Source organism: Ovis canadensis, chromosome 3 (genome assembly GCF_042477335.2).
Source record: "Ovis canadensis isolate MfBH-ARS-UI-01 breed Bighorn chromosome 3, ARS-UI_OviCan_v2, whole genome shotgun sequence".
Taxonomy (NCBI): domain Eukaryota; kingdom Metazoa; phylum Chordata; class Mammalia; order Artiodactyla; family Bovidae; genus Ovis; species Ovis canadensis.
Window position 1 is genome coordinate 228,772,227 of NC_091247.1, and position 14,825 is coordinate 228,787,051.

At 53.9% G+C, this 14,825-nt stretch overlaps 1 protein-coding gene across 2 annotated transcripts in view; it reads left to right on the forward strand.

Annotated features, from left to right (window-relative positions):
• TBC1D22A (TBC1 domain family member 22A) overlaps positions 1-14,825 on the forward strand; it is a 267,188-nt gene that overhangs the window by 84,264 nt on the left and 168,099 nt on the right. For both annotated transcript variants that reach the window (XM_069586202.1, XM_069586201.1), the window contains one exon: positions 6,792-6,862. In XM_069586202.1, coding sequence (XP_069442303.1) covers positions 6,792-6,862 — 71 coding nt within the window. The remainder of the gene's footprint in view (positions 1-6,791; positions 6,863-14,825) is intronic.

A 14,825-nucleotide genomic window follows, 5' to 3' on the forward strand; every position in this document is an offset into this window, starting at 1 on the left:
GAGCTGGGAGGTGCGAGCCACAGACATTTCGCGTCTGCTCTCGTCTCCTGGACGCCCTCGTCGTTTATGACACTGTTCCGTTCCCACTGTGTCGGTGAGGTCAGGGGGGCCCGGCAGAGGTAAGCTGTGGGGTCGTGGCGTGGCTCCCAGGCGCCTCTCAAGCAGCAGCGTGCTGGGGTGTTCCTGGCGCCCCTCCTTCCGAGAGGAGGCCGCGTCTGCTCGGTGTCCCGCGTCAGCTGTGCACCTCCTCGCGCTGCTTCCCTGACCACACTGTCAGACCTGCCTGCTTGCAGCGAGCCCCTGCAGGGTAGGAGTGGGCCTAATCGTACTCTCCGAGCTTCTTTGATCGGTTTTCATGGACCGGATGAATCAGGTGTGAGATGGACTCAGAGCAGGGAGAGTGTGGAGGTGGCTTTGGCCCCAGGGGCAGCTTACACAGAGGGGCGCTCAGCATGCGCTGGTCGGAGCAGGCTGGTGGACGTGCCTTTCCCGTACCCGGGCTTTTAGGAGCCAGAGTTGTGCTTGCTCTGCAGGCCCTCTGAGGCTGGAGACAGCTCAGCTTCTGGATTAGGTTCACATGGGAGCCTCGGTGATGGCAAGACGCGTGCATTTCTTATGCGTTTTGGAAAGATTTAAAATTTTATTGTTGTACCAAAGTGAATCAGGCTACAGACAAAATACTGTGGTTTTTACTTTACACATTTTAGTAAAGTATTAATAAGTTTTCCAGTCTCGTTAATTTATAGTAGTATTTTATAATAATACAAAATATGTGTTCATTCTTGTTTTAAAATGTTTTAAAACATTAATGCATCTTCACAGTAATGCATTTATTTTTGTTCACTGTTTCTGCCAGATTTTAGTACTACCAAAGTTTTAATAAATAAGACTAAAACCAGTTCAAAAGAGTATTAGAAAAAAAATAAATTATGGATTGATTTTTCTATTATTCCTGGGTTTTCAGGGGGAAAAAAAAGGTACTTATGATTAGGAGTTCTTTGCATACACCATTCTGTGACAGATTTTTGGTTTCGTCTCAGATGTGATTTTACATCCGGTTAGAACAAATGAGCCCCAGTGGCTGTGTGGTTTGTGTTCGTGGAGGGGAATGAGTGATTACATCGGAAGCACAGCAGGATGGTGTTCTTGCATTTGTATGTTACCGTACTTTCCCAGGTGTTGTTTCTTTGTTCCATGCGAGGATTCCGTGACTCAAGCAAGGAAGGTATTTTTGTTTTGCTAAGTTTTAGAGGAAGGAACTGGGGCTCAGGAGAGATTTAGAGGACTGAGGGAGGCCGTAGAGATTCTCACTGGCCACACTGGGCCTGGAACCCAAGTCTGCTGAATCCACAACCAGTTTCTGTTGCCCTGCCCTTCTCTGCTCGGTCAGCCTCCCGGGGGGAATCTTCCTGAGAAGGAAAGACTCACAGTACAGATGAGTTTGGAGTTGTGATGCTGGCGTTGTTTTCATAAAGACAGTTCTGAATTTTATGTTTTAGAAAGCAAATGCACGATTGTAGAAGATTTGCTCTTTATTTCTCATTCATTTTCTGCTTATTAAAGCATGCGTCACATTGTAGTTTTCTCTCTTAGACGACTAGTGACTCTGCAGCCTGATTCCAAGAAATACGGGGACAGAAAGCCAGCAGAAAACCACACACGGGCTATCACCATAAAGGCTCGGGCAGCTGAAATAAAAGGTGGGGAAAGATCTGCCAGGGACGTGCTACTCATAGAAAAGCTAATTTGCAAAATAATATCAGAAAAAAGCAAACATCAGTACAAAGAGGGATGCTTCATAATGATAACAGGTTCAACTCGTTAAATAGAGATGTCTTTCCTAAATGTGTTTGTCAGAGTCGTGGGTGTAACAGCAGTTCATTTTTCACAAGCAGAGACAGTATGCTCTTCTGTGAGTGCATCACAATTTGTTAACATATCCACCTGCTCGCAGACACCCAGGTTATTTACAAGCCTTCCCCCCGTGGAAAAGCCGCTTTGAGGGTCCTTGTGGATACTGCATTGTGGGTCTATGTTTCCAGTTCTATAAGGCAGAGATGAAGTAGTGGAGCTGTTGGGTCACAGGACAGATATATGTTTAACTTTACTTAAAAAAAAAAACAAAACCTGCCATATGATTTTTCAAAGTGGTAGTACCGTTTTATCCTGCCCACCATTATTTTTTAAATTGATATGGAGATAGGAGTTTCCAGCTGCCTCTTGCGTCAGTTTTGTTAGGCCACATTTCTCAAGGAATATGTCCATTCCATGTAAGTTTTTGAATTTATTGCACGAAGTTGTCAACAGGATCGGTTTATTATTTCTTCATGCCTGTAGCGTCTGTGGTGGTGTTCCTTTCTCATGTCTGACACTTTTTCCCAGTGGTCAAGTCTAACTAAAAGTTTTTATTGATTTTTTTTAAAAGCAGTTTACTTATTTCCATGCTTATTTTATTTCCCTTCTTTTAGTTTAGCTTTGTTTAAAATCCCTCATCTTCTCCTAGCTTCTTAAGGTAGAGCCTCATTGGTTTGAACCTTTATTCTTTTCTGATTTAGGCTTTTAAGGGCATATATTTCCCTCCAGGCATTGTTTTAGTTATATCATACACATATTGGTATCTGTTGTTATCATTCAGTTTGAAATATTTTCCAATTTTTTCCTTGTGATTTCTCTGATTTATGAGATATTCAGAAGTATGTTAATAAAGTTCCACATATTTGAGGATTTCCTGGGTATCACAGTAGGCTGATTTCTCATGTAAAGCATCTGGTCAGATAAGCCTGATGTTGTTTTGATCTCTTGATGCTTACCATGACTCACTTGGGTAGCGCATGTGGCCCGCTTGGTGAGTATGCCGTGTGTCCTTGAAAAGAATGTGTGTTCTTCAGGTGGTGGATGTGGCGTCCTGCAGGCCAGTTAGATCCAGCTCACATCTGCCTTTACCGGTTTTTAGATTTACCTATTCTGTCAGCTACTCAGGGAGGGGTGCTGAAATCTCTGCCTACGATCGAAATTGTGTCCATTTCTGTCAGTGTTTGCTTCATGCATTATGAAGCTGCATTGTTAGGTACACACATTTAGGAAAGACATCTCTGCTTAATGAGTTGAACCTCCTATCATTATGAAACATCCCTCTTTGTACTGATGTTTATTTTTTTCTGATATTATTTTGCAAATTAGCTTTTTTATGAGTAGCACGTCCCTGGCAGATCTTTTTCCACCTTTTATTTCAGCTGCCTGAGTCTTTACGGTGACAGCCTGTGTTTGGTTTTTCTTTCAGCTCTCTATCCCCGTGTTTCTTGCAATCAGACTGCAGAATCACTAGTCGTCTAAGAAAACGAAAATGTAAGAAATACTTTGATAAGCAGAAAATGAATGAGAAATAAACAGCAAATCTACAGTAGTGCATTTGCTTTCTAAAAAGTAAAATTTGCAAATATCTTTGTGTGAACACCAGTATCCCACCTCCATACTCATCTGTAGTGTGAGTCTTTCCTTCTCAGTAAGACCCCTCCGGGAGGCTGAGACTGCGATGCTCCGTGACCCAAGGAGGCAGAGAGGGGTCGACCTGTTGCCAGCATGAGCGAGCCCTCACTTGCCTCCTCCTGCTTCTGCCTCTGGATTCCCTTTCTGGTCGCTGCCCTGCTCTCACTGCTGCCGTCCCGGCCACCACCACCTCTCCTTAGGCTTTGCAAGTAGGCCCTTGCGTGGTTGTCTTGTGTCTGCTGGCCCCTCTGGTCCGTTTTCCACACTGTGGTCTAGGCCTTGTGTGTAAGCTGTTCCCTGGGCCCAGGATGCTCCCCTCTCGGCCCCCTCTTCTCTCAGTTGGCCTCTCTGCATGTCTGGGTTGCGTTTCAGCTCTCAGGCCCTCCACCTCCTTGCTGATGGGGCGCACCCCTGCTCAGGACGTCACTGTGCTCCTCACCTTGTGCTGTGAGCACTTCCTCTGGGTGAGATTATACCTTTGCCCACCCTTGGACCGAGAGCTGAGCTCCCCGCGTGTGTGGTGTGTGTGACGGTCACCCGTGTAATTAATTCCCCTGCCCTGCTGGCCCCAGGGAAGCATTCCTTAGATTCTTGTTAGCGTCAGTCGGTGACCTCCTTGTTTTCCTGTTTCTTTATATCTTCAAGTAAAATCTTACAGTTTTCTTCACATGGTATTTCTTGTGCATTTCTTGTTAAGCTTATGCCTGTAACCTTTTCCACGTCTTTTTTTGTCAGTAGAGACAAGCTATTGATTTTTCGACTCTCGTATCTGCCCGTCTTGCTGAACTCAGAACCTGGGGTCCCGCATGTCTCTGGGTGCTGCCTGCCCGTCTGCTGGCTTCGTCCTCAGGCTGGGGGGAGGCCAGGGTTCACATGGGGTCCCAGGCCCATGGCCAGATTGGGTGCTGGTAAGGGCGTGGCTTCGCCCCCATGCCAACCAGCCCAGCTGAGTGTAGAGCAGGTGTGTGTGTGTGTGTGTGTGTGTGTGTGTGCGCACGCGCACGCCTCTATGCCAACCAGCCCAGCCTGAGTGTAGAGCAGTTGTGTGTGTGTGTGTGTGTGTGTGTGTGTGCGCGCGTGTGCGCGTGCGCCTCTATGCCAACCAGCCCAGCCTGAGTGTAGAGCAGGTGTGTGTGTGTGTGTGTGTGTGTGTGTGTGTGCTTGCGCCTCTATGCCAACCAGCCCAGCCTGAGTGTAGAGCAGGTATGTGTGTGTGTGTGTGTGTGTGCGCGCGCCTCCATGCCAACCAGCCCAGCCTGAGTGTAGAGCAGGCTGGTGGGTTCCTACTGGGGTGAGTGTGTGTGTATGTGTGTGGTCACTTTGCACAGTCAGGATTCTGCTGGAAAGGTGGAAGGGGCGGATGGGCCTGGGTTGAAAGTCCACACCTGACCCCTGTCTGAGTGGCCCTCAGACTTCTCCCATCCACATCCCGACACCTGGATCAGGTTGTAAAGCCTCCTGGTGTGGAGCAGCCTTTTCATCCCTGCGGTCATGCTGATCTTGGGCCTTCAGTGGCGCTCCTGTCTGCTGGGGTTTGATTTTGGGCTCTTCTGTCTGTGAGGTCTGTCTGCATTGGCAGAAGCCGTCTCAGTAACAGGAGTCCGCGGTGGGGAAGGACTCGGGGACGTGAAGGCCCCTTGGTTCGCGTGCCGCCACGGCTGAGTCCCCTCACCTCCCTGAGCCTCTTCCTCCATCACTCAGTGGGACTGCAGCCCCAGCTAACTCAAGGTCTGGAGGACCTCATACCTCAGAGCTCCCTTTCAGCACCGGAGTCAGAACTGTGTCTCACTGTGTTGACTGAAGGTGCCGTCTTGTGAGGGTCCTTCATGAGGAGAGAGGTTCGGAAGACATCAGGCTTTCTTCATAAACGACCCTCAGAAAGCGGGCCCGTGCAGCCACCGGGGCCCGGGGAACGTGATTGGTAAACATCGCATTATTGGTGTTCGGATATTAGGTCCCTGCTTTTCATAATATCCCCAGGGAACTGGGGAAGATTTGATATTTTCTGAGATTGCCGTAAAATGCAAGTTATTGCTGGCGCCATCGCCCAATTATTCTGTACTTATTTTACTTAGACTTTAGTAATTGGAAAAAGATTAGATGTCAGGACTTTGTATTCTGTTGATTCTATTACCAGAGTCCTTCTCTTTAATCATTTCCTTTATTCCCAGTATTAATCATTAGCTCTGAGCTCTTAGGGGAAGAACCTAACTTAAAGGAAAGAAATAGTTACTTCCGTTTCTGTAGGACTGACTGTTAGGTACCTACAGATTGAAGCGTGTTCTCTGGCAATTCAGGGCCTGTGATGGAGGCACTCGAGGAGACCCCGAAGGTCAGAAGGACCTTGGGGCCCTGACTCTTACCCGCCTCCCCAGGCTGTGCCTGGCCTGCTCTTGTCCAGGCCCCTGCCCCTGCCCGCCCAGCCCCTCTGTGACCACCCCCCAAACTTAGGTGTTTGTTGAGGCAACTGTGACTTGTACTGTTGACACTTGGTTGTCCCCAGGGTGTGATTTGGCCACATCCTCGTAGACACAAGCTTATCGCCACAAACTGATGTCTTTCAAAACCCCTCCTGACATAGAGAACAGGCTTAGGGACCTGGGCCGGGGAGGAAGGGCGAATCGAAGGAGGGACGGGGCGGCGTGTACACCTGATTAAAGTGGGTGACCCGCGCGGCCTTGCCGTGCGACTCGGGACTCACACCCGAGCTCTGTCACTACCTTCAGGGGTCAGATGGGGTGGGAGGTGGGAGGGAGGTTCAAGATGGGGGGGGGGACACATATATACCTCTGGCTGACTCGTGTTGATGCATGTTGTGAAGCAACTATCCTTCAATTATAAAGACAACTCTACTAAAAAAAAAATCTGTCCTGAGAAGTGCACTTCGTGTAGGTCTTCTTAGAGTAAGTGCTGAGAGTGGCTGGGTGAAGGAAAGGTGTGAGCTTGGGGGTGCGGGGGGAGAGAGGGAGGGAGGTGGGCGAGTGGGGAGGCCGGAGGCTGGAAGGAAGCGTGTCCTTTGCACCTCGCCTGTCCCTGTGGCTCCAGGGATGCTCGGGCCGTGTTGAGCAAACGTGTGCTAAGATCTAAACGCAAACAGGTCACGTTTAGCTTGGTTTGAATAGAGTGGTAACTTCTCCGGTGTGTTGAAAACAATCAGTATCTGAAATTGTTCTCATTTCGGTTCATTCTGGTTTCATTTATGGGCCTCCTTGCCCCCTGAGGAACTGGGGGAGGATGTCCCCCGAAGGGGGAGGCTTTGCCTGCCATCTGTAACCCCCTTCTTCCTGTCTCTCTTGTGTTAACAGAGGAGCTCAGGAAGCTGAGCTGGTCCGGGATCCCCAAGCCCGTCCGTGCCATCACGTGGAAGCTGCTCTCAGTAAGTTGCCCCCTCTGCGCCCCCGCCCTGCACCCCCTGCCCAGGCACTGTCCTCCTGCGAGGACAGGCTCTCCCGGCCCAGGCGGGCTTCGAGCCCCACGCAAGTCCCGGCTCCACTTCGTGGATCTGGCTTTGGCTGGGGCTGCGATGCCATCTCCCACCCTTAGCTCAGCTTCAGGCTTGGTTTGCAAAGACTGGCAGAAAACGAGCGTAAGTCATAACTTAGGATGGCTGTGTTCTTTTTCTCTGATCTTATTATTTTTAAAGTCTTTGTGGTGTTTCCAAACCTGTGTTATAAAAAGGTTCCAGCGTGGAAGATTCTTTCAGCTCTGAGGACTCAAACAGGGAAATCTGTTTGAGAGTCTTTTAAAAAGCATCAGTGGTGATGGTGTTAGACTGGTGTGTGTTTGTGTGATGGAGGCTGGGCTGTGGCTCCGTCACACCCAATGTGGAGCAGCGCGTTCTGGGGGCTTCGGGAGAAGGTGGGAGCTGGTTCTTGCCCTGAGTCAGTGTCAGAAGTGAGCTTGGCTCTGCTGAACATCTCGGAGTCTTTTCTAGACAGCTTTCTTCCCGTTTCCTGCTTTTTTTTTTCTTCCTTATTATTTTGGGAACTAAGTCAATAGGGAACCCTAACAGTTTACCCTAAATTGGGTCAGACTTTCAGTATTAAAAGAGTCTTTCTTGCTAATGAGCTTTAATAAATTTGCAGCTTAGTACCTCGGAATCCTACATGCAGATGCAGTTCCGAACAGTGAATATTTATTGGTCAAATATTCTCTTGCAATTAAAATTAGACCCGCTGCAATTGCTAATGTTTTTGTTCGGTGTTTTTTTTATTTTAAGCATTTGTATCTGGTTTTCCCAACATCCTCTAAAAGAGGCTACAGGCTTTCCAGGCCGCATTTTAGGAAGTTCGCATGAAAACACCTTTCGGGTCTCTGTGGAGGTTTTGCGTTTGTGAAGGGTGTGCTCCTCCCGGTGGAAAGCCCTCTGTGAATTACGTTGTCGTGGCCTCTTCCCTTTAGCTCCCCGCCTCTGCAGGTCGTGGTTAAGACACCCTCACAGCTGCCCAGTGACTGCCTTGGAGGAAGAGCCACCTGGGGTCAATGGGCAGAGGGGCAGAGGGCGACGTGAGATCGGCTAGGCTCGGCGGTCTGAAGCGGGGCAGGGCAGTGGGGAGGGTCTGTGACCAGCGGCACTGGGATGCAGGTGACAGAGTCTGGCCTTCTTGGACGTTTGTTCACGTCACCACCACTGGTTACAGGGGCCCTTGTCTAGAGGCAGAGGGGAGCCAGACTCCAGTGCACCACAGAGTCTGGGGGCCTTGGGGTTGGTCTGGGGTGCAGCGGGATTTGACTGGGGGACCACAGACCGTGGCATGCGTGGGCCGCAGGCGGCCCCAGTGGGCAAGAGGAGGGTGACAGTATCATGGGCACGTGTCTGGGGTCTTCACCCCCCGGGGTCTGAAAGCAGAGGTGGGCTGGGGTGGAGGAAAAGGGCAGAGGTGACGGGGGCAGTTCTCGCTGTTTTCGACTTGCATTGACAGATGAGTTAAAAAGGCGTTGGGGACAGTGAGCCGAGCCTGTCCCTCCAAAGGTGGGCCACCAGCGGGGAGGGCATTCCACAGCCTCTTGGAGAAGGTGGGGTGCTTCGGGCCATCTCTAAGGCTGTGTCAGGGTTCCCTGGGTGAGCAACATGGGAGGTCACGTGACCCGGGGGAGGCAGAGAATCAACACCGAGGCTCTGTGGGAACCAGTGAGTCAGCTGACCCCTTGGGGTGGGGAGGGGATGGGAGGTGGGGGTGTTGGGAGGCCAGGTGCCCGGGCTGGGCCGCCTCCTGAAGGCCTGAGTGAGGGTGGGGGGCTGCGGGGTGAAGCCAGGCGCCCCGGGCGGGGGGAGGGACTGCAGCTCGCCTCCTCCCCTTGTTTGCTCAATGTTGCCCGCCCGAGCACTTCCAGGGTCTGCCGCCGGGAAAGCAGGGAAGGGGAACGGCCACGTCCCTGTGGCAGAAGGAGGGAGCCCCTTCTTTCTCTGCCTCTGGCCTGGGGCGGAGCCGGCCCCCTGCAGACAGGGTACCTGTCCTCCCTGCGCACGTTTTCCCCGCTTGTCCTGCAAGCATTTCTCAGCTGTTTGCTGTGTGCCGTTGGGCGCAGTGTGAGAGATTCCTGTGCAGGCAGCGGGCCATGCCCCTTGGAAGGGGGTAGGAGCTGGGATGAGCGGGACGGAAGGGGAGGAGGGGCCCAGGCCACCAAGGAGAAAGCGTGTGGGTGCTCGCTGACCACGCAGGCCTGTGTGGGGCAGCAGGGTGTCACCCCCGCCTGCAGGGCTCCCGCCTACACGTGCTGTGGCCTCGGGGTGGGGAGGGCATCTGGGCGTCCAGGGGCAGGGCGCCCACGCAGTGAAGGGGTGCTGGTCGGACCTGGGCTTGGGCAGGCAGGGGGACGTCTGACTGTGGGGGCCGTCCTCTCCCATCTTGTGAACCACACCCGGAGCTCTTGAGCCTCTGTGCTTGTCCTGGGGTGCCCCCGGTGCGGTCAGCCGCAGAGCGTGTTCTCTGATGGGAGACTCGGAGCACACGGTGAACCCCGTTAACCACTCAGCCCGGATTCAGCAGATGTTTCCTGGGCATCTGTCCTGGGCTGGGCCCTTCACCAGTGTCAGGCCCACGAGTCCTGGAGGAAGCACCCAGGGGGCTCCTGCGGTTGGAGGGTGGAGCAGCAGTCTTCCCAGTTAGGACTGGCTCTTGGTCATTCTCCGAGGGCCTCACACGCCTGTCTCCTGGGGAGCTCTTGCAGATGCTGACGTGTGGGCCCACGGAGCAGATCCCGGGGTGGACTGCGGTCCCGGGGTGTGTACCGACTCCGGGTTCCACCGAGCACCTGGCCCAGGCTGGGGGGAGGAGGCGGGGGCGGGTGGGCTTCAGGCCTCCTCTCCACCTGCAGCTTTCCATTCTGGGTCCACACTCGTGTTACCCGGGGGGCTTGGGAATTGCTGCCATCTGGATTCCCCAGGGGTGCTCTCACAGGTCCAGGGCGGGGACCGCTGCTCTAGAACACTCCGGTCCCCCGAGGGACAGGGCAGGGCACCCCTGAGCTCGCTGGGAGATGGGGCATCGAGGGCAGCACCCCGGGGCGGAGGCACTGGTGGGGCACAGCTGGGCCTGACTCACCTGCAGCTGAGGGGCTGGGGCTGTTGACCCTCTGGTAGGGCAGAGAACGGACTGGGGTTGTCAGCGAGTCTGAGGGAGCCCACACTGGGGAGCTGGGGACCCCCGCACCATGGCTCTGCTCCTCCTCCACACAGCAGGGGTCTGCAGGAGAGGGGAGTCCCATGAGCTGGGGCCGACGGGGTGGCTGTGGGGCCATGGTTTTCTCAGGGTGAAGGAGGGAGCAGGAGGTCCGAGCACTGGGTGCCTAGCTGAGGAGCTAAGAGTTTATGCTCCGCCCCATTTAGGGAGACTGCTGGCTTGCCTGATGGGTTCAGGGTCTGCCGTTAACACTGTCCCGGTGGTGTGTGGACGAGCACTTTCTTAATGGATGAGTAGGAGATGCCGCTTTAATGAAGAAAGATGGGAAGCTGGGCTCTGGTCACTCAGGAGAACTAACCCGTACCCCCAGAGCTCACCGGTAAACCGCCTCTGACGCCATCTAATGCTGAAATTCCCTGCAAGTGGTGTAGAAACTTTTAAAAACTAATGCTGTAGACACTGCTTTCCTTCAGATAGACAGCCAGCAGGGACCTGCCGCGTGGCACAGGGGTCCCTGCTCAATATTCTGTAATAACGTAAATGGGAAGAGAGCTTGCAGCAAGAACGGGGGATTGTATATGTGTGACCGAAACACTTGCTGTAAAACCTGGAACTGACACGACGTTGTTAATTAACTAACCTCCAACATGAGACAAAAATTAAAAAAATTAACGCTCTAGAAAATGACATTTCTGGCTCTTTTAAAAAAGCATTTCAGAAATACCCAACAAAAACTAAGCGCTTGCCGTTGGTGGCAGTCAGTAGAATGGCTGGAAATGGCGAGTGGAGCTCTTACACCGTGCTTCGTTCTCGCCGCTTATTGAGGCGAGTTTGCACGTGAACCCAGCGGGAGGGAGCGACGTGATGTTTGTGTCAGCGGGACAATTCCGATATAAGTATATGCATGCATTGTTTTACATTTATGATTAGTGTTTTTATAGCATGCTAATACAGCAATTAAGTTTTCTGTAGTTCTGTCATTTAAAATTCATTGCATACTCGAATATATTTCATTTGCATAATTTCCAGTCTTGCTTAATTATCTGGAGGCCTCAACTTGCATGTGTGTGTTTTCCTTTAGGAAGGGGAGCATCAGGAGGCTGTGTGGGCTTGCTTGTTGCCCGCGTCCCTGCTTCGATGCCCTTGCCTGTCAGAAGTACTGTCTCGGTTCTTTAGTTAACATTTGAGGCTGGCGAGACTTTCTGGGTCCTTGTTCCCGTTCAGTTAGAATCCACCGGCGCCACCGCAGGTGCTCTGTGTTAGGCTGTCCCCTCCGGCTGCAGCCGGTGCCCCCGTGGCAGCCCCGGTGCCCTGACCCGGCCACTGCACGCGTGTCCACGCTCCTCCCGTGCTAGGCCATCTCGAGCTTGCCCAGGGCTCCCCGCGGCTGTCCTCTGCCTCTTCACCTCCATCCGCTCCGCAGTCTCCAGACCCAGCCCAGAGGAGGACGCCAGCCCCTCCCTGTTGCTGGTGTTTAGTCATGTAGTTGCGTCCGACTCTGCGACCCCGTGGCCTGTAGCCCGTTGGGCTCCTCTGTCCATGGGGTTCTCCAGGCAAGAGTACTGGGGTGGGTTGCCATGCCCTCCTCCGGGGGATCTTCCCAAGGCAGGGATCGAACCCACGTCTCCTGCATTGGCAGATATATTCTTTACCACTGAGCCCCCTACTTCTCATGAATTAGTTCAGACACGACCTCCTAGCCTCCTGGGTAGAGATCCTTCTTGGGGTGTGACAGTGTCATCCCAGATCTGTTGGCCTTATGCCTTCATCCACCAAGTATCTGCGGAGTATCTGTTGTGCCAGACAGTACCCTGAGCCCCGGGGATGTCTGTGAACAGAGGGGCGAGGATTCCTGCGTGCTGGAGCTGGCATGCCAGTGAGAGGAGATGGCGGTAAATGCAGTGACTGAAGTTCACAGCATCTTAGAAGGGCTGATGTCACAGAACGAAACGTGAGCGAAGTAGGAGGGGCCCCAAGGGCCAGGCTGGTGGCTGGGGCGGCTACTTGGGAGCCAGGACTTGGGGAGGGAGGGCTGGGGCCTTGCAGGGTCTCGGTCCCACCCAGATTCACGGGCTCCTTGGAGAGGGCGGCACCGACTCCAGCAGGGCATGGGCCGACGGTGCAGACCAGCAGCCCCGCTGAGGAGCCGCTTGCTCTCTGAGGAGTAGGAGGGTGGACGCAGTGCCTGGACGTGTCCCTCGGCCCCGGGGCCAGGAGGAGGGTGGGCGCTGGGCCGGCGCTCCTGTGGAACGGCTGCAGCGCCCGCTCCTGGGAGCCAGCCCTGCAGAGGCGGAGGCGGTGGCTTCATGGGGCGGCCGCGTCGCTGCCCACGTCGCTGCAAGATTCTCCTATGATGAGGGTGCGTGGCTGTGTTCCTGAAAAGGTTCTCTGCAGGCTGGATGTGGCCTGCAAGTGGTAGTCTGCCAGCCCACGATGCAGGGGCTGGGATCCAGGGTGGAGGGAGCCGTGAGCTCAGAGGGGCCTTGAATCTTGGGGGTGCCAGGCCGGGGAAGGGAGAGAGCATCCCGGGCTGAGAGGTGGGAAGGGCCAGGCCGGGCGGGAGCAGGAGGTGCCTGGTGGTCTGGTTGGGCATTTCCAGCAGGGAGGCCTGTCTGGCGGGGCTGGGGGTTGGCGGGGAGGTGGGGCCTGGGCCTCCAGCAGCTCCAGTGGTGGGGGTGGTCGGAGAGGTGGGGCTTGGGTGCAGCCAGGCCTGTGTGCAGCAGGACCCCGGCGAGGAGCTGTCCCTCCCTTTCCTTACCCGGGACTGTGGCAGTTTCAGGACAAAGAAAAAGAAGTAAACCCAGCCCGTGGCCACCGTCCAGGAGGCAGTGGGGCTTGACGTGGCTGTCAAGGCCCACCTGGGCCTGGTGGGTGCCTGGGCTCCCAGATGGATTCTCTGAAGCTGTGACTGGCCCGCCTCCCCTGTAACTTCACGCCCTCAGCAGGGCTGGGCTGGGGTCCGAGCAGGAGGAGGGCTCTGGGTGGTTTTGGGTGATGCTGGCTGAAGGGGGCGGGGCCTGAGCTGCTCAAGTAGGTGCTTTACCGGCTGGCGTGAAGGCGCTGGAGGCAGCCCGCGTCTTCAGTCCACACTGGGGGCTGGTGGTGGTTTTTGTCTCTGGTGTAAGTGTGCGGAGCGGTCTGCTCTTTGGGATACAAGAGGCCTCATTTGACCAGAAAGTGGAGGCAGGTAGGACCAGCGGCCGCTCCCTCCCTCGGTAAGGGGGCCGCGCGCTGCCGGCTGCAGGATCTGTCAGCTGGACCTGCTGCCACGCTGGGAACAGCAGGGCCCCTTTCCGGCGGGTCGTAATGAACTGAGGGCATTTTAGGGCGGCTGTTCTTCGGGGGGCTCCTCCTCGCTGCTATAGAAGGTGGAGGACGGGCGACACCTGTGACAAGCCTGCTGGGGTGTAAATTGCTAACCTCCTGGCAGAGTCACTTGGAAAAAGAGCATCAAGAGCCTTAAATGTATCCCGTGTCCCATTGAGCCGACGATGCGCTTGTAGACATTTTACTCCAGGAAAAATCAGACATTGCTGAGCACCACGTATTTTGGAGTACTAGACATTTGAAAATATTCGGAATGTTGAGAAATCGAGGAAAGGTTAGACAGAAGTGTGTGATGAAGACGTTCACGTGGTGGCAGGCCACGGAGCCCTGGGGGCCAGTGCTTGCAGAGCACGGCTTGCTAAGCTTCTGCTGTAATGGGCTGGCTAGCAAGCGTCTGAGCATGTGTTTCAGTGGGTCACACGGTCACTTTCCGGCTCCTCAGCTCTGCCTCAGTCATGTGCAAACAGCCACACACATGGGCAAACAGATATGGCTTCATGCTGCTAATGTCCTGGTTACAGAAATGGGCGGTGGGCTGGCATTTGCTGAGCCCCGCAGGAGAACAAGACGTTATGTCAGTGGGAGCCAGGGTTCACGATTTTAAGTCCAGGTATGTAAGCACAGAATGTTGGAGAGAAAATTTCCTTGAAAAGGCCATGGAAAGGACTAGTCATTAAAAGTAAATTGGGCTTCGTTCAGGTTAGGAGCTTCTGTTCATCAAAAGATGTCATTAATGGGCAAGAAGCCACAGTCAGGAGGAGGTGATGTTTACTGCAGGCCTGCCGTGCAGACGGTGCGGCCGGCGCCTGCGAAGCAGGAGGGGGCGGACCACCGAACAGGAGGGGGAGGGCTGCTCACGGGTGAGGATGCGCCTGGCCTCCTGCAGGCCCCTGGAGAGGCAGCTGAGGCCTGCCAGCTGATGGACACCTCCGTGAGCCTGTCAGCACGGCTGCAAGGAAAAGGCGGTGGTGCCCGGCGTTGGGAAGAAGGGAGGCCATGCTCTCGTGCATGTCCCCCGGGAGTGTAGTCACCTGGGAAATTCTTCAGCAAAACCTGTCAAAGGCACGCTGACCTTTGCTCCCCGTTATACACCTAACAAAATGGATGTCGTGTGCTGTAAAAGGCAGGCATGAGAACGTTTATCGCAGAAACCTGGTCACTGCCCGGATGTCTGTTAACAGAATGGATTTTGCACATGGAGTTGTTATGCAGCAGTGAAAATCAACCACTGGTTTGTGTTCCAGAACGAATGGATTTTTCAAATGTAGCACCGAGTTTAATGAGGCGGAAAAGAAAAGGAGAAGATTCCATGTGTGTAAAGTTCTGATAGGCAAAACCTGGCAGGTGTGAGGAGTCAGGGAGGACCTCTGACAGCAGGTCAGGAGTAAG